This window comes from Ursus americanus, chromosome 21, assembly GCF_024610735.1.
Source record: "Ursus americanus isolate L20-20 chromosome 21, mUrsAme1.1.p, whole genome shotgun sequence".
Taxonomy (NCBI): domain Eukaryota; kingdom Metazoa; phylum Chordata; class Mammalia; order Carnivora; family Ursidae; genus Ursus; species Ursus americanus.
In genome coordinates this window covers 57845163-57864942 of record NC_142147.1, presented here as the reverse complement: position 1 = coordinate 57864942, position 19780 = coordinate 57845163, and the positions used below count along the sequence as shown (strand labels likewise).

The window sequence follows — 19780 nt, the reverse complement described above, 5'->3', positions numbered from 1 at the left end:
CTGGCTGTCTCTATCTCTGTCAAATAAATAAAATCTTTAAAAATAAAAAAATAAATAAAAAAATAAACATTTGAGATGGTTAAAAGATTTTCGTCAGGTCACCCCCTTTGTATGCAGTCAGATGCAATGATAGCAGAACCATAGCGAAGCCCCTAGCTGCCATGGGACAGATTTGACTATGCCAGCAAGACTGAAATACAATTGGTACAGAGTCTCAGGGTGCCTCCAGAGAGGATTATCTATGCAAATCCTTGTAAGCGAGTGTCTCAGATTAATATGCTGCCAAAAATGGAGTCCAGATGATGACTTTTGATAGTGAAGTTGAATTGATGAAAGGGGCCAAGGCACATGCAAAGGCAAAGTTGGTTTTGCAGATTGCACTGATGATTCCAAAACAGTCTGTCGCCTCGGTGTTAAATTTGGTGCCACATTCGAAACCAGCAGGCTTCTTTTGGAACGGGTGAGAGAGCTAAAATATTGATGTCCTCAGTGTCAGCTTGCACGTGGGCAGTGGCTGTACTGATCTTGAGAACTCCATACAGGCCATCTGTGTGTCTGTGATATGGGAGCTGAGGTTGGTTTCAACATGTGTCTGCTTGATAAGGTGGTGGTTTTCCTGGATCTGAGGATGTAAAGCTTAAATATCACCAGGGTTATCAACCCAGCACCGGACAAGTACTTCCCATCAGACTCCGGAGTGAGAATCATAACTGAGCCTGGCAGATATCATGTTGTGTCAGCTTTCATGCTCGCAGGCAATAGTTAATACCATTGCCAAAAAACTCATATTAAAGGAACAGACATGCTCTGATGATGATGAGTCAAGTGAACAAATCTTTGTGTTATTTCATGAATGATGGAGTACATGGAACATTTAATTGCACCCTTTATGATCACACACATGCGGAGCCCTTTCTGCAGAAGAGACCCAAACCAGATGAAAAGTGTTATTCAACCAGCATATGGGGACTGAATGTGACAGGCTCGATCGCATTGTTGAGTGCTGTGACTTGCCTGAGATGCATGTAGGCAACCGGAGGCTCTTTGAAAACATGGGTGCTTATGCTGTTGCTGTTGCTGCTGCTGCTACTTTCGATGGGTTCCAGAGGCCAACTATCCACTATGTGATATCGGGGCCAACATGGCAACGGATGCAGCAAATCCAGAACCACGACTTCTCACCTGAAGTGGAGGAGCAGCGTGTCAGCACTCTGCCTGTGTCCTGTGCTTGGAAGAGGGGGATGAACTGTCCCTCTGCTATCCGTGCTTCAGCTAGCATTAACATGTAGGTGCCAGTCCTGTAGCTGTTAACTTCGAGTTTATCTTGAATTATGGAATTTGGGGGGACTGTTTAACATAATTACTGCTAACTGTCTCTTAATAACTGCTAAATGTCTTCAAAAGTAGGGTTGGCATGGACGAAACAATATGGAAGACTAGGAGATGGGGTCACTTATCTGTGTTCCTATGGAAACTCTTTGAATATCTGTTTGATACGGATTTTTATTCACTTTTCAAACATACTACTAAAGAGTGCCCCTCAGCTGCTGAGCAAGCATTTGTAGCTTGTACATTGAATGGGGAGAAAGCTTAGTGTTGTGACCTAAAGATAAAGTATTTTGAAATAATTAAAAAAAAAAAAGAATGATTGCCTTGTTGTAAAAAGGCCAAGGATTACATGGGTAGACCATTCTGTGAGTTCACTCCAGCTGGTCTGAACTAGCCTGAGCTGTTTTGCTAAAAACAGGACACAACAGTGACTCATAGTCAAAGCGTGCCACATATTGACGATTGGTATTGCTTTGTACTTATAAATTCAAGGTGAGTATTGGGGCCGTTTATACAAGTTTATTGATAATGTTTATTGAGTATTTAAATCTATACATTTTCTTCTAATCTCAGCTATAGCAAATCTTGATATACTGGGTTTCATTTCACTCAGTTCAAAATATTATCTACTTTTTCTTGTGATTTCTTTTTTGACTCAAACATTATTTGTCAATGTTTTCTTTAATTTCCAAATATGTGGGGATTTTTTTTCCAGAGTATTCTTTTATGAAGTCTAGTTTTATTCCCTTATGGTCAGAGTATATAGTTTCCTGGTTTTAATCATCACGTTGATGATTTTCACCAGGGGTCTATGTGCCCGAGACTCTCTGCTGTTGAGGCTGACTATACAGAGGGAATATGCCCACAGGACCAGAAGAGTATAAATTTCATTTTGGGTTCCCTGCTTCCCAGGTGTTCTGTCTACATGTTAGTGGTTCCTGATTTGAGGGCAAAGTCACACAGAGCTACTTACAGAGGAGAAGACAACCTGAGCTACATCTGACTTCTCTAGCCTTTGCTGTGAGACTGGCCTTGCTTGGAATACATAGTCTTACTTAAATGTTTTTGTTATATTTTATTCTTTTCCCTGCAATAAACTGTAGTTTGGTGTCAGTCATTTTGAATCATGTGAGGCTTCTTTTGCAATTAAACCCCATCTGACCACCACTATCCATACAAGTCTAACAGGCTTTTAAAATACGAAGTCAATCCACTTAAATTTTTAAATGTTTTTTTAAGGGTTGGATTTTTAACTTTTATTATTTTTCCATAATCATAAATTTATGTACCTCTCTGCCCTTTCTTTCTACCTTTTGAGTTGTTTAAAATCAACTTAATCCCCACCTGTATAGAAAACCCTTTTTCTACTTTCCTTGGAGGTTACCTTGTGGAGTTTAACTTTCATTGTTGTTGTGCCAATATCTAAAATTAGTAATTATTTTAATCCCTTTTCCCAAACTCTTCAAAGCTTTAGAATGCTTTTATTTCAAATGCTTTTGTTTTATTCATATGTATATCCTATTTTACCCAGCATAACTTTTCTTCCTTAAGTATAAAATTAGATATTAAGACATTGAGTGTTTATCTGCATATATTTTCATGATGGTCCCATTGTTGTAGGATCATTTAAGATTATATGCAACCCTGAGTGGACAGTAATTTTATTTCTACATCTTCAAAACATTATGTGATTCTCCTCTATTTTCCACTACTTTAAAAAATTCACTCTCAGTTTAAGGACATCGCTTTTTGGGTAATCAATCTTTCCTTCCCGGCTATTCTGCAATCTTCCTTTTTCTCTTGACTGGGGTGCGGTGTGATAAGGGTGTCAGTGTACTTTGTTTTGTTGATTTTTATTAGAATTGTTTTGCTTTCATAATTGAGTATTTAATTCTTCATCAACTCTAGGAAACGCTTAATCATAGTAATGTAAGTAATAAACAACTATAGTAACACTCATAGTAAATAATAACAGTGATTTAAACAATGCCTGAATATCTTGTTCTGTGTTTTTTTTTTTTAATTTCTAGGACAAATCTATTTATCTGTCTATATATCTAAAGTGAGATGAGGGGTGCCTGGGTGGCTTAGTTGGTTAAGCATCTGCCTTCAGCTCAGGTCATGATCCTAGGGTCCGGGGATCAAGCCTGTGTTGGGCCCCCTGCTCAGCAGGGAGTCTGCTTCTCCCTTTCCCTCTCCTTCTGCCCCCCCCAATTGTTCTCTCTCTCTCTGTCTCAAATAAATAAATAATCTTTAAAAAAATAAAGTGAGATGAGAAATAAATGTAATCAATGATAGTCGATTTCATTCTGGACTTGAAAACAGAATAATTGATATTTTAATATAATCTTTGAATACATAATATTATTGGATCAGCATTAAATTTTCTCATTTTGATCACTGTATGGATGTTATGATAGTTTCCATTTATTTAGGAAATATATTTTTATACATATGTATATGCATGTATACGTGTGTGTGTGTATCATCTCATGAGTTATAATGTAATTTCTACCTATGTATCATCATTGTATTCTATTTCCTAAATTTTTATTAAGGATGTTTTGCATCTGTGTTCATATGGGTATTGGTCTGCAGTTTTCTATTAATAGTATTACCTGTGTTTGGTATCAAATTAAAGCTAAAATCATAAAACTAGTTGGGAAGACTTCCATCTTCTTTTAAAAAAAATAATTTTAGTGGAATTGGAATTATTTCTTCCTTAAATGTTTAAAAGAACTCACTAGTGAAGCTATCTTGGCATGAAATTATGGTGGGAAAATTTAAAACTACCAATTCAATGCCTATATGTATAATAGAGGGCATTTCAGATTATTCGTTTCTTCAGTGAACCTGAGTAGTTGAAGTATTTCAAGGAAATTTTTTTGTCAGTTTCTAGTTTCTAGTTTTTGTCAGTTTCTAGTTTCTAGTTTCTAGTTGGCTGCACCAATTTACACTCCCACCAACAATGCAAGGGAGTTCCTTTTTCTCCACATGCTTGCCAACACCTGTTGCTTCTCGTGTTTTGTAACCAGCAGTAATAAAGAAAAAAACTTAAAAGAAAAGAAAATAGTTACATACAAGGGAAAACCCATAAAGCCATCAGAAGATTTTTTTCAGCAGAAACTGCAGGCCAGAAGAGAGTGGCATGATATATCCAAAGTGCTGAAAGGGAAAAATCTACAGCCAAAAACACTCTATCCAGCAAGACTATCATTCAGAATAGAAGGAGAGATAAAAGAGTTTCTCAGACAAACAAGAACTAAAGGAGTTCATGACCACTAAACCAGCCTACAAGAAATATTAAAGGGTTCTCTCTGAGTGGAAAGGAAGATTGTGAGAGTATGAAAAGTAAAAAACACAGAAGCAGCAAAAATAAATATTTCTGTAAAAATCAGTCTAGGGATCCATAAAATAAAAATATGTAAAATGTGAAACAATATACCCAAAACGTGAGGGGGAGAGAAGAATGGGTTTAAACTTAAGCACCCATCAACTTAATATAGACTGATAAATGCAGAAGATCTTATACACAACCTAATGGTAACTGCAAATCAAAAACCAGTAATAGATATGCAAAGAATAAAAAGAATTCCAAGGGTATCACTAAAGAAAGCCGGCAAACCATGAAAGGGAGCAGAAGAAAGGATCAGAGAAAATCTATAGGAACAACCACAAAACAAGTAAAAAAATGGAAATAAATACACACCTATCAATAATTACTTGAAATGTAAATGGACTAAATGTTCCAATCAAAAGACACAGAGTGACAGAGTGGATAAAAAAACAAGACCCATCTATATGCTGCCTACAAGAGATGGCTTCACAGATGAATTCTACCAAACATTTAAAGGCGTTAATATCCATTTTTCTCAAACTCTTCCAAAATATACAAGAGGAAGAAAAACTTCCAAATTCATTCTATGAAGCCAGTATCACCCTGACACCAAAACCAGATAGAGGGGCGCCTGGGTGGCACAGTGTAGCGTCTGCCTTCGGCTCAGGGTGTGATCCCGGCGTTATGGGATCAAGCCCCACATCAGGCTCCTCCACTGTGAGCCTGCTTCTTCCTCTCCCACTCCCCCTGCTTGTGTTCCCTCTCTCACGGGCTGTCTCTATCTCTGTCAAATAAATAAATAAAATCTTAAAAACAAAAAACAAAAACAAAAAACCCAGAAACACCACCAAAAAAGAGAACTACAGGCCATTCTCTCTCATGAATAAAGATGCAAACTTCTCGACAAAATATCAGTAAACCAAATCCAACAATACATTTAAAAAATCTTACACCACAATCAAGTTGGACTTATTCCTGGGATGCAAGGGTGGATCAGTATTTGCAAAACAATCAACATGATACATCACATCAATAAGAGAAAGGATAATAACCATATGATCATTTCAATAGATGAGGAAAAAGCATTTGACAAAGTACAACATCCATTCACGATAAAAACCCTCTGCAAATTAGGTCTACAGGGAACATATCTCAACATAGCAAAGGCTTATATGAAAAATCCACAGCCAACATTATACTCGATAGTGAAAATAGAGCTTTCCCTCTAAGGCCAGGAATAAGACATGGATGCCCACTCTCACCACTTTGATTCAACACAGTACTAGAAGTCCTAGCCACAGCAATTAGACAACGTAAAGAAATAAAAGGCATCAAAATTGGTAAGGAAGAAGCAAAATTCTCACTCTTTGGAGATGACATGCTACAATATATAGAAAACCCTAAAGACTCCACCATACATCTGTTTTTACATCTATTTCTCTTTTATTCAAGTTCTTATTTTTCCCATCCTTCCAAGAACAAATGCAGGATATATTTTTTTTAAGATTTTATTTATTTGAGAGAGAGAGAGAGAGAGAGAGCACAACCAGGGGGAGGGGCAGAGGGAGAAGCAGACTCCCTGCTGAGCAGGGAGCCCAATCTGGGCTCCATCCTGGGACTCCACTCTCATGACCTGAGCCAAAGGCAGATGCTTAACTGTCTGACCCACCCAGGTGCCCCAAATGCAGGATATTTATAAACGCTCTTTAGCATACTTGTCTAGTTTTTTTCATTTCAGTCACTTTTTGTGCATGTTTTTTTTTTTTTTATCCTGATACCCTATATGTCTTATATTCCCTGCTCCTTTGTGTGCCCAGTAAATTACATATTGGGTGCCAGACGAGATAAACTTTACATTGTTGAGTGCGGCATTTGCTTGTATCCCTTTAGTGTCAGATTTTGTCATGGCTTTCAGGCAAAGGTATGTGGTAGCAGTTCTTCCTTTGAATATTTGCTTTTAATTCTTTTCAGGGTGAGTCTGGAGCAAATCTTAGTCGGTGTTTAATTAAGTCCCACTATCTAGGTGATATATTTCTGAGGATTCTACCTGTTGTTCTGTATACTGTATAATAGGTGTTTCCACATTGGCAGATAAGAACAAAATGATTCCCAGCCCCATAGAAGCTGCAGGAATTACTTGGTCTACTGTCTTCTAGTGGTACTTTTCTAAACCTCAGATAGTTCACTCTCGCACTTGTATGGATCTGGACACAGTCAACAATTTAGTGGATCCTTCTTCAGTTCTTTGCCTCTCCTCTTTCCCTGTGCCCCCCATATCTAGCTCCCTACCCTTTCACACCTAAATTCTAGTCACATTAGTTTTATACCCTGATTTTGATCTCCGGGCTCTAAGGGCAGGAAATCATTGGGCTCCTTTTGGGAAACAGTGTCCCAGTGGTTACTTCTGAATTTCTGGAAGAATTCCTTAAGATGCATTGAACAGCAGGAAACAAAGACCAAAAAAACTGACCAGAAAACAGGAAAGGAAATGAGAGTTTTTGCCAGGCAGAAAAAAATCCCTGAAAACTTGAGAATGAAACTGTCACCATCAGAGAGCAGTCTTTCTGATGGAAAGACTTGAGCATCTGCCCAGAGGGTGACCTTCACTCGTTCCTAGGGAACAAGCACTTAAAGTGCCCAGTAAAATACTTCCTCCCCTAGAATTCACCCTGAACTAGGTACACCTAGGATGGAAAAAGCCCCCACCTACTATCCTTGAGCGAGAAGCAGCCCTCTTGTTCACTGCACTGCACACCCTAGGGTTTCCCTCAAACTCCAGTGTGATCTCACCACCCAGAGGAGGTCCACAGCTTCCTGGGCCCTTTGGAACACCTCCTCTCACCCAGACTACACTTCTTATTTCAGTCTGTGTCATAGGGTGAAGGAGAGGGAGTGATTTTTTAAAAAGATTTTATTTAGAGAGAGAGAAAGAGCACGAGCAGGGGGAGGGGGCAGAGGGAGCAGAGTCCCTGCTGAGCAGGGAGCCCAATGTAGGGCTCAAATCCCGGGACCCTGAGATCATGACCTGAGCTGAAGGCAGACGCTTAACTGACTGAGCCACCCGGGCGCCCCAGAGGGAGTGATTTTGCAGCAGGCTCAGCAGGCAGAGAGAAGCTAAAACCTCAAGGTGCCTGGGATAGGGGCCTGCAGCTTGAGTTTGAGACCAGATGGGTTATAGGGGCTGGGGCAGAGTAGGCAGCAGTGCAGAAGCCGGTAAGAGAAGCAGCCTTGAGGACGCAGGGGGCGGGCAGGAGAACATGGGAATTGGGGGTTCAGAAGTCAGCATCGAGGCTGGGCCATGGAGGGAACAGGATGCCAAAGGTGCAGAACAGGGCCTGGGCAGCCACCAAGGCTGGATGTCTTGATAGTGCAAGATGTCCAGGGAGTCAATGCTGCCGCCAAGGAGCCATTAGGTGAGGAGGGAATTCCTAGGGCCCATAGGGCACAAGGAGAGCCCCAAAGCTGGACTGCTAGGGATTGCAGAGGTGGGAGGCAGCAGAACCTGGTGCTCGGAGGTCAGAGAGCCCGAGAGGTACAGCCAGTTAGACCAGAGCTCTCTCTGGACTCTGCCTGGGTACTCACCTGACACCCCACCTCTGAGACAGAAGTTCAGGATTTAAGGCTCTGGGTTCCTTTCCCTCTGGACCAAAGTCTCTCTGCAGGCAAGTCCTACCCTGGCAGGCCCCAGCTCCTTCATACCTTTGATGCAGTGCACCAGCCACTGGAGTTCTCCCCCAGTCCCTGGGGTTCTAGCTGTGCCTGAAGTTGGCAGGCTGTTTCTTTCTGGAAGCTCTGGGAAATTAGATTCCTACTTGCATGCATCGTTGGCAGAATTCAGTTCCATGTGGTTGTAGGACTCGGGTTTCTAAGCTTCCGGGGTGCTTTCTGGTTGTATTGAAATGATCTACAAAGTCACACAATTTCTTCAAAGGGCTCTTTGTATAACTCAATACTGTGACTTCTGATCTTGCTGAGCCAGGACTAAAGACGCTGGCTATCAGATGTGTGGCGCTCAACTTAACTCCTAGCTTTATCTCAGAACCAGCAATGGGGTATCAAAGGGCCTAATACAGCCATGTCTGACTCTTCTGCCTGCCTCTTTCTCCCTACAGCTGGAAAAGGTTCTCTATTTTTAAAGACTCATGTGAGGGGTGCCTGGGTGGCTCAGTCGGATAAGCTTTTGCTTTCAGCTCAGGTGGGATCGAGCTCTGCATCAGGCTCCTTGCTCAGCGGGGAGCCTGCTTCTCCCTCTCCCATTGCCTGCTGTTCCCCCTGCTTGTGCTCTGTCAAATAAAAAAATAAAATCTTAAAAAAAAAATAAAAATAGAGACTTGTGTGATTATATTGATCCCACCTGGGTAAGTCTCATCACAAAGTGCATTATACACTCAAAGCCCCACTGGCCATCTACAGGAACGTTCATAGGTTCTGGGGATTAGGGCATGGACATCTTTGGGAGCAATGATTCGATTTACTACAGTTTGCTGTCTGGTCCTCAGATTCCTATCTGTCCTGCTTATAAAATATATTCCCCACACCCCAAGATCACAAAATGTCTCATTCCATTACAGTATCTACTCAATACTCAAATCTCATCAGCTCAAAAATCACAAATTTCATCATCTACATTGTCTAAATCAGATCTGGCTGAGTCTCTGGATATAATCCACCCCGCACACAATGCTCTCCATCGGAGGATCTGTAAAACTAGAGAACAAAGTATCTGCTCCCAAAATACAATGGTGGAATAAGACCTGGGATAAGTTCTATACATTGTTTCAAAGGGAGAAAATGAAAAAATAAACAAATAGCCGCAAGTTCCAAGCAATTCTGAAATCAAGTTTAGCAAACTACATTAGGTATCAAGACCTGGGAATACCTTCTATGGTTCAGGGCTCTGGCCACTGGGCTCTCAGCACCCCCGTCCCCCATTCTACTCCGTCCTCCACCTCCTTTTCTATGACAGGTAGCAAAGGTCTGCAGCTTAGGAATCTTCTCAGCCAGTTTCATGTGTGCAGAATATTGGAAGTCCTAATTTCATATTCTGTCCCTCGAAGATCCAAGGCGTTTCTATTAGAAAGGAAGTTTCAAGAACTTTGTGGTTCTTCTGTATACACTACAGAGATTCACTCCGTTAGACAAGAGGTGGGTTCACACATTTTTCCCCCCTGGATAATCCTGTACCAATTTTTTGGCTTTTGCTGAGATGGCCAAAGGGATGCCTTTAAACTTCCTAGATGGTCTTTGGTTGTACTGAGGAGACCTGCCTAGCCACAATCTCTTCAAAGAAATTTTGTGTGACTAAACACTCTGGGCTTTTGATCTTACTGAGATATTACAAAAGGCTGTACAGCTACAACCTTGGCTATTTCTCCAGAACATACTTTCCTGACCATGAATCACTTCATTTCTTTTGAAATTAAGACGGAATAAGAATTTCCCAAATCATAAAGTCTTGGGGTCTTTTCTGTTTAATAGTTCTTCCCTACGTTTATCTCTTACCTATCACATTTTACCATAAAAAAACAAGGCCACACTTTCAACACTTCGTTTACAAATTTCCTCAGCTAAATGTCCATATAAGGACTTGTACATCAATATTCGCAGCAGTATTGTTTTTAGTATTTAGAATTTTGGGGAAAAACATGTCAATTCAGATAAAGGGGCAGCTCTTTCTGCCCACAGGTCCTGTCCCTGTGCTTTAATAGAACAACCATTTTGTACACACACACACAAATAAGATAAAGGAATAAACTGCAGTATATCCATAGAGTGTAACTCAGCAATAAAGAGAATGAACTATTTATACACACAATTCTCAAAATAATGTTGCATGAAAGGCAATGGACAACAATAACTTCTAAGGTTCCACTTAAGATTCTAGAAAAGACAAATTTATCTATACTGAAAGTAAATCAATGGTTGCCTATGGAAGAGATGGGAAGTATTAAGAAAGGCACTGAGAGGGATTAGGAAGGGCCATGAGGTAACTTTAGGGGTGGCTATTTCCAATACAACGGCTGGGTGCTTTCTTATGTTTATACATATATTAAGGATTACAAATTGCACATTTTATATATGTGCAGTATATGGCCTGTTGACTACACCTCAATGAAACTATAAAATATGATTCCACTGCAACATCTGAGCCTCCCACTTCTACTGGAAAACCAGATGAGCATCAATATAGTGACTCTACCTTCTCCCTCCAAATGCCTTGTAAACAGAACCTCTTCCCCAGCAGCAAGAAAAACTGGCAAGCAGTGAAAGCTATTTCCAAGTTGAGTCACCAGAAGTTCTGCTTGGTCACAAGATCTACATCCTTGGACCACAATGTCTATCCCAGCGTTCTTGCCCATGCAGCAAAGACACTAGGTATAGAGCCCAGGGAGGTACAGAAATCGATAAACTTTACATTCTTTGCTCTGCCACTGACCTTGGTCATAGAGTGACACAGCCCTGGAGAAGCTAAGAATTCCCATGCATCCCCATTTCATACAGCCATAGTGACAGGAACGTTTGTGGAGGTCTTTTTAAAAAGGGCACATCCACTCTCATTTGCTGCAGTCTCCCCAAACCCAATTACTCACACCCAGTGTTTCTGTACTAATTTTGTTTCCTCCCTGGGATGGTAAGTCTTGCAGCCAGACTTGGGTACCAGATCTGATTCTGGCCTTCGGGGCATATGCACTTGGTAGGCCCTCAGAAACAGCTTCCCCTCAACAGAGCTGTAAAATATGGTACATATGCTGGAAATAAGATACTCAATCCATGCTGCTCCCACACATATTGAAGGCTGTCACAATCTTCCTCAATACCATCCTCAGGGGGATGTCTGGGCCCTCAAATAACTCTGAAATCCAGATGAAATCAGGCCCATAAACCCCTGCACTCTCACCTAAGCAGCTGTTGTCAGCAACACCAGAACTGGACTAAGAATGGTTCTCTGCCAACCTCCTCTTCCATCTGAGGCACATGAAACTGGAGCCCCCCCACACACACTGTTTATTGCTTCAGTTTGGCAGGGCCTAAGAGTTTTCAAATCATTTCAAACAGTAAAAAGAAAGTCCAAGATTAACGATGGCTTAAATAATAAGAAGGTCTTTATTATCACAGACACCAGAGCAACATAAGTAGTAGTCCAGGTAGGGTGACTGGAGGCTGGAAAATCTGTCACAAGTACCACATGAGACCAATAATGTCCATGAAGAAAGTAAACCTTTTCTGTAAGCCAGAACACAGCTCAGATCCTCTTGGATGTACAGTAAGGTCCACACCTTTAATCAGTCAGTGGGGGAGGAAATGAGAAATCCCATTTAATTCAGGATTCTGGTAATTCCCTCCAGGGACTGGAGAGTACAAAGTTCTACCTTCCCTGAGGATATTATGGTAACTAAACTGGTAGAGATAAGATGGTTTCAGTCACAAGCACTGAGTGACAAATCTGTCAAGGACCTGTCTGAAAGTGCAACACAACCCACGAACACGTCCCTGTACCTGACATTCATAAGCTATCTCCCTGGCGTTAATGCTGATATACGAGGACCAACATCTGTTTGATGTCTTCCTCCCAAAGGATAATCACAGAGCTCCTCTCCCTATGAGTCCCGTTGCTACGTTGAAAGCCATCCTAAAGCCTTCCTGCAGTGTGAACTTTCTGGTGCCGAATGAGGTGGGAGCTTAAACTATAGGCTTTCCCACATTCATTGCACTCATATGGCCTTTCTCCAGTGTGAACTTTTTGGTGCCTAACAAGGTGGGATGTTCTGATGAAATCTTTCCCACATTTGCTGCACACAAATGGCCTTTCCCCCGTGTGAACTCTCTGGTGTGCAATAAAGTCAGAGCTTCGACTAAAGAATTTGCCACATTCGACGCACTCAAAAGGCCTTGCCTCAGTGTGAATTCTCTGGTGTTTAATGAGGGTGTATTTGTGGCCAAAGGATTTCCCACAATCACTGCAAACATACGGATTTTCTCCAGTATGGATACTCTCATGCTGAACAAGTGTGGATTTGTGTCTGAAGACTTTCCCACAATTGTTGCACTTGTAAGGCCTCGCTCCATTGTGAACTCTCTGGTGTACAATTAGGTTGGAGTGATGGCTAAAGTATTTTCCACATTCACTACACTTGTAAGGCATTTCTCCAGTGTGAATTCTTTTGTGCTGAGTAAGGTTGTCTTTGCGGCTAAAGGCTTTCCCACATTCTTTGCATTCATAAGGCCTTTCTCCGGTATGGATTCTCTGGTGCTGGATAAGGGTTGCTTTGCGGCTGAAGGCTTTCCCACATTCACTGCACTCGTAAGGCCTTTCTCCGGTATGGATTCTCTGGTGCTGGACGAGGGTGTCTTTGCGATTGAAGGCCTTACCACATTCACTGCACCTGTAATGCATATGTCCACTGTGAGAGGCCTCCCCACTCTCGGTGCTCCTTGTCTTCTTCTTGCTGTGACTGGCCTTTTGCTGGTGACTGCCCAAACTGGCCTGGAAGTTCTGCTCCTCCTCACATGGAAAAGGCTTTTCTGACAGGTGAGGTTCTTCACAAACTCTATAGTTCTTCACAAACAAGGTCTTGCCTTTGTCTCTTCTTAAGGGTTTCTCTACATTGTACTGCTTCTGGTGCTGAAGAAAGTTTGCACTGAACCAGAATTGTCTCCCACATGCCCCACATGTGTAAGGTTTCAGTCCTTGGCGTGTTTCCTGGTGTTCATCCAGGTGCAAGATATCTTTCAAGATGGGGCCACATATGTCACAAGGGTGAGCCATCTGGGCTGATGAACCTGCCTTGGAAATACTATCATGTGACACTTCTACAGAAATGCTCTGCTCTGAAGGCGCCTCTTCATCCTCCACTGCACACCAACAACCTAAAGGCAGAAAAATGGTGTTGAAGTGCATGATGACTTTGGTGCGAAGGGGCAACCCCATCACAAACGTGTCTAGTATACCCAGGATTTAGTCCATGGGGGTGTTGGCAGGATGCAGATTTGGCATCAGGTTAAAGAAAAAGCTGCTGTGCAATACTGGGCCTCAAAGGGTGACAGAATGAGGAAGCCTTCACAGGGGACAAAGACACAAGGATGGGGTGTAGCTCAAGAGAGAACCTGCAGGCAGAATGTCCAATTTATTCCTCTGCAAATGATTTTTAGAAGGGCCTTGGCTACTGGTGAGGACTGTACAGAAATGTATGTCTAGGCCCAGAAAAATCTGATCTAAAATGAGCAAGTGGTATTCAAGAATCATTTAAGGATATATGTACATCTCAAGACACATTAGCATTGTCCAACACAGGAGAGCACTGCAGAAGGAGCAGTCGAGAGCACTGGTGAGTGGGCATGGACAGCCCTGGGTCGGAGGTCAGAACAGAAATGACAAGTATGTAGAGTGTCCAGAACGAGGAGAAAAAGACAGAAATAGGTACGGTCTATAACCTAGGCACCAAACAGGAGTGGGACCAGGACAGGCTTCTGGTATTATTTGAACGAAGCCCTGACACTGTCACACCGCCCCAATCTCCCACTCACCAGGGCCTGTCCACGTCCCTCCTGCCATGGCTAGAGTCATGACCTCTCAGTCAGGCACTCAGAGTTCTTCCCCCTGCTAAGTTCAGGAACCATAAAGGATCTGGAAAAAACAAGTCACAGAGGAAAGACAGTGCAAGCAGGAAAGCAGTGGCCCAGAGCAGCCCACCCACAGGAGATTAAGACAACTAAATACTACAAAATGAACATCCGAAATGTCTTGCAGGATCAGCACACTGGACCCCACAGCAGTGACCATGATGGCAATTCATAACACAGGTAGGTCCAAGGAAATGCCAATTATAGGAAAGGGGCAGAGTCCAGAGTACAGAGGTATCATGAATGTAGGCATAGCCATACAGCCAGGGAAAGGGCAAGCAGGGTAGTCCACTGGGCTGACCACTAGACTCCTGACCCTCAAACCCTTCCTGGCAACACTTTGGGGCAACAGGGGCTGGGGAGCATAGGAGTAAAGGAGGCAATACAGAGCAGAGCCCCAACACCCAGAAAACCTATCTTAGTGAGGGGAAAAAAGCAGTGCCCATGGGCAGCTACGAGAAGAAAATGGCAACCTCTGAGGGAAGAAAGAGTAGAGCACAGCCCAGAAAACTGGGGTATGTGGGGTCTTACCTGGGAAGACCGTAAGCACAAAGCATAGACAACACTGCGTTGTGACACACCTCTCTGGGCCTTATTAAGCAGCCCTCACTCCTCCCAAGTGAAATTCACAAACACATCCCTGAAAGTCACATGACCCTGTACAAAGTCAACAACTGAGCACAGGGGTAGCAGCTCTCCCCAGGACTCCTGGTCTACCCACCACACATACACTTTCCTCCCCAGCTCCCCAACTCAGACCAGATACCAGGCCCTTGTAACTGATGCCTACTCACTTTCCCCATTTCCTAGTGATCATTTTGTCCAGCCTAGAACAACAGGCAGGGGACAGAGAGACACTTCTGCCAGCTAGTTCCCCTGGCGTCTAGAGATCATGCCTCTCATACAAATTTGAGCTCAGAATTCTCCCTAAAGCCCCCAGGCTATGAATTCAGATTCCGTCTTCAAGACCATAGTTCCCTCCTGTCTATGGATACCCACAACACAGGTGTCTCCCACATGCAAATCTGCACATTGCATCCAGAGAATTCTTGGTTAATGCATCCAAGATCACATCTGGCTCCAGTCGATGGTCCCCACTGCCATCTAACTCTGAACCCACCTTTTAAATCCTCCCTTCCTGTCCCTAGTCCTTGATTCAACTTTAGCAATCCAGAATGAAATACAGATATCAGACAAACCCAACCCCTTCCCACTTTACTGTCATATACTAAGGATGCTATACTCTCAACAATCACGGGCTTAACATGTAATACTAAATTCTCATTCAAAGCCCACACCCACCATCCTTCTACCTCAAGCACAGTTACTCTGCCAGCTGACCCAATTTGTCCCTGAGCTCATCTACCAGCTTGACTGAAACTCCCCACATCCCACCAAAGGCCACCATGAACACCTGGGAAGCACACAGAGGATGGAAAGCACCTGCTTTGGCCTCACTTTCATCTCATCTCTAATACTACTCTACCCCAGCATCCATCTCGAGTCCAAACTCTCTGGAAGACTTCCCCACCTGCCAGGTCCTACTCTCTCCCTCCACCATGGACACTAACCTCCCTTTTTCTATCTCTTAGGTAACTCCTATCCCACTCTGCTGTGTTCAGACCCTAAATGGCACTGCCACTATGACATAAAGGTTCTCTCTATGAATCTAAGTAAGTAGTTCTACTCTAATCCATATACTGACTGCCACCTTGTGGACTTGAATCCCGCCTCTGAAATCCAAATCTGTGTGCACAGCTGTCTACCTGTACCTCCACTCAGATTCAACATGGTCAAAGCCTAAGTCTTGATATTACTTCTGAAAGTTACTCCCACCACCAACTTCACCATCTCAATTGAGGATTTCTTCCATCCTTATACTTTCTCAGGCCAAAAACTTTGAGAGCTATAGTCATCCCTGACTCTTCCTGTTCTTTCTCTCACCATCCACATCAGAAAATCTGGTTACCCCTACTTAAAGAAAAACAAAAAAAAGGACCAAAATCCAAGCATTCATCCCTCACTTCCAGAGCAACCAGTCTAGTCCAGCCATCACCTACAGTGCTCCTTCCTCACCCCAAAGTCCTTTTTTCACTATGCAGCCAGAGAAAGCCTGTTAAGACCACAGTCAGAGAAAGCCTGTTAAGACCACTCCCTCCTCTACTCCAAATCTTCCCTGGCTCCCACCACTTTCAAAACAGAAGCCCAGTTCCACAAGCTGCCATTCCAGAATTGAATCCTGTCCCCTTCTCTCTGATCACGCTAGACATAATGGAGACCTGAGGCTCCCTAAACACTCCTGCTTCAGCCTCAAGTGATGTTTTTGCACATGCTGGTTCTTGCGCCTGGGGCACTGTCCCACACTTCATCCCAGTGCACTCAATTCAAGGCAAAAGACCGTTAGTAACACCAGCATCCCCAAGCTCAATGGCAAGTAGAAGGGTACGTAAAGACTCCTAAGACACCACCATTTGCCCTACTGGGTTGCCAAATCATGGACAAGTGGAGCGTGATGAATGAGGCCCTGCATACTCTGCACTCACCTATGCAGAGATCCTAAGTGCTTCTACCATCAAAGCAACCTGGCAGAAAGGAGGATCTGAGAGTGGCAGGTTACCAGAGTGGGGTATCATGGACTGAACTATTCCCCTAACTCCTGCCCTGCCCCTTGGTGAGGATGATTTCTTAATGTCTAATCTCAGATACTAAGACCTTAGTGTTGTCTCCTATCAGATGTGTGTCCATGAACAAAGATGTGTTGCAGTGTCCTCATCTGTAAAGCAGGGATAATAGTGGTACCCACCTAAAAGGGCTACTGTGTGTATCAGACTGGTAAGTACATGTCAAGGATCCTTGAATTAGCTTTTACTTCCCACAACCTTCACGTTTTTCCAAATGTTTTTGGAGCAAACGAAGGGATATGTTTTTATTTCAAATATGTTTTTAAGCTTTTAAGAAAATGTGATATTTTGGGGTGCCTGGGTAGCGCAGTCGTTAGGCGTCCGCCTTCGGCTCAGGGCGTGATCCCGGCGTTTCGGGATCGAGTCCCACATCGGGCTCCTCCGCTGGGAGCCTGCTTCTTCCTCTCCCACTCCCCCTGCTTGTGTTCCCTCTCTCACTGGCTGTCTATCTCTGTCAAATATATAAATTAAAAAAAAAAAATCTTAAAGAAAAAAAGAAAATGTGATATTTAAGACTTATCATAATCAAACCCTTAGAGGCAAGCACTTCAATTAATTACTAAGCATTATTAATATAAACTTATCATATCTATACATTTCAAATGTTTAACTGCTTGTGTGTATCTGCCAAGTGTGCATTAATCCTTTCACCAAACCAGCCAACCTGGCACATACTCATCTGAAGGCGACCCTGCTGGCAGCCTTTCATTAGAGATGTTCATATTCTCTCTTTACCTAAGAGTTGGGGAACTGATGTACCAGGACCCTAGAATGGGCTGAGGCTGACTTTTCCTGTGTTCCACAGGCAGTGCCTTTGCTGAATCCACAGAGTGGCAAATCTATAGCACCTCACACCTGCTTCTGCATCTCAGGCCAGGTCCTTATACCTTACAGCCCCCTGCTCCTGCTGAGACCATGCTTCTTTCTGGAGGGAATGAAGGATGTCCACCCCTTCTTCCCTGCCCTCCAATCTCTCACCTTAAGGACTACATAAGATAAACACTTCCTTCATATTCTTCCCCCAAATCTGATCTCCAGGCTTCAACCTGAGGCCTCATCCCTCAGTGGTCTCCAACACAGCTCCCTCCCCAGAACTCCAGACCTGCATGGCCAGATGCCCGTGGGACACTTCCTCTGTGCAACAGCTTGGCTTTACCATGTCCAAAATGCAATTCCTGATTCCTTCAAAGGAGCTACCTGCTCCAACAGACCCATTCTCACTGAAGTTCATGGGGGGAAAAAGGAAACAAAACTGTTTACGCCCTTCACTTTCTACTTTACATAGACATTATCTGACACAGCAAGAAATCCTTTAAAATCCCACTTCTTCACCTCCCACCTCCCCGCCACAGCTCTGGTCCAGACACAGCACTGCTGGAATCTGTTGCCTCCTCACCGGCCTCCTTGCCTCCACGCTCATCATCCCACCCTGCTGTAATCTATTCCCCCGAGCCACATCACACCACGTCATAGTCCTCCACGGCTCCCAGCGTCCTCGCCACGAAGGTACGCAACTCACCCAGCCCTCCCATGCAGGGCTACCACTCGCCCTCTAGACTCACTGCAAATACGAGGACCCCGGTTTCCTGAATCCTCCCCGCTCAGTCGCACCTCCAAGCCTTTGCTCGTGCTAGTCGATCGGCCAGGAACACTCCGACGGCTCATCACACCGGCTGTTAGAAATTAAGATTCACGCCACAAACACCCCCGCGGCCCACAACACTGGAGCCTGGACTGCAACGACTTCAACAGGCGCCCCTCATTCGGGGTTTCGTGATGCAGAGTGGAAGACCGAAACGCTTCAAAGTCTGGCGAACAAAGTACCCACCTACGCAGGATCCATCACCGCGGCCGCCGCCATCACAATCAGGACCACACGGAGCCGTGGAGTCCCAGGTGGGGATCCACGCACCACCGTCGCTTGGCCCTGGCCAGGGAGCCTTCGCGGGCGCTGCCACCGCCAAGCCTCTCTGCAATGGGCACAGGGTCTCCTCCCGTGCCTTCCCGCTTTCCTCACTCTGAACCAAACCAGTGTTCCCAAAGCTCCGCTCCGAGGGTTCCACCAGGAGCGGACAAAATGTCCGCCGCGAGGAAGACGCCGGAAGTCCCGCCCAGACGTCTTCCCCGGGCTTTTAATAGCGCCGCCACCGCGCGGCGCAGAGATTTCTGGGTAATGTAGTGTCCCTGAGCAATCTGCCCTAGTGACCGGGGACTTGTCCCCCGCAGGGGTTAGGCAGCGTGGTCCCGCAAGGGACGCTGGGAAATGGTGCCTCAAGGCTCAAAGGACGGGGCGAGGCTTCGGTCCTCTTAAAGAGCCCGCGCCCAGGTTCCGTGCGGTGTAGTCCGTTGGGGGTGGGTCCAAGAAGTGTTTGGAAACATTCTTGTAGAATGAGCACATCATGTGAAATATCATTTTGAGTCTACTCACAGTCTGCTCGTATTTCCTTGCTGGTTTTTAAATCCATGTAGATGGAAGCTTTAAATCGGTTTGGGGCGCTTTGGCTGGGACGGGGACCGGGGATCAGGGGTCAGGTCAGCGGACAGGGCCTAAGGAGGATGCCTTGGAGGGTTATGCAGCCGACGAAGGCACTTTCCTGTCGGTGGGGGCGCTGATGGAGGCCAATCCAGGTGCAGCGCCCTGTAATTCAAGTGATCCTTCTTAGCCCAAAGCTGAGATATATTGATTTCCCTCTAGGAATATGCCGCCTATCTGAAAAGGACCATTATAAATGCTTTTTGATGTGCCAGGACTGGTGGCAGTAAATGTGCAAAGGTGACCATATGCACCTGATGAGGGAACGGAAGGCAAGCT

General features: G+C 44.1%; 1 protein-coding gene and 1 pseudogene across 2 annotated transcripts; one reads left to right on the top strand and one right to left on the bottom strand.

Moving 5' to 3' along the window:
- The first annotated feature begins 119 nt into the window (after positions 1-119).
- Positions 120-1289, top strand: LOC123777296 (ornithine decarboxylase pseudogene; annotated as a pseudogene).
- A 10462-nt stretch (positions 1290-11751) lies between these two features.
- LOC123777252 (uncharacterized) lies at positions 11752-18937 on the bottom strand. 2 transcript variants are annotated; one of them, XM_045773794.2, is made up of 3 exons: positions 18797-18937; positions 14192-14291; positions 11752-13534 (listed from the first exon to the last, which is right to left on the bottom strand). In XM_045773794.2, exons 2-3 carry the CDS (start codon positions 14229-14231, stop codon positions 12297-12299), a joined length of 1278 nt encoding a protein of 425 aa, XP_045629750.1. In that variant the 5' UTR covers positions 14232-14291; positions 18797-18937; the 3' UTR covers positions 11752-12296. The 2 variants fall into 2 exon arrangements, with proteins under 2 accessions (XP_045629750.1, XP_087709452.1); XM_087853326.1 differs by lacking the exon at positions 18797-18937 and adding an exon at positions 18531-18790.
- Positions 18938-19780: the final 843 nt, after the last annotated feature.

What these genes read in the sequence shown, in the direction of transcription:
- LOC123777252 (XM_045773794.2), bottom strand. Translation starts at nt 14,231, where the DNA reads ATGACTCTAGCCATGGCAGGAGGGACGTGGACAGGCCCTG. An exon ending in AGGGACGTGGACAGGCCCTG is followed by an intron (nt 13,535 to 14,191) that starts GTGAGTGGGAGA and finishes TTCTGCCTTTAG; the next exon opens with GTTGTTGGTGTGCAGTGGAG.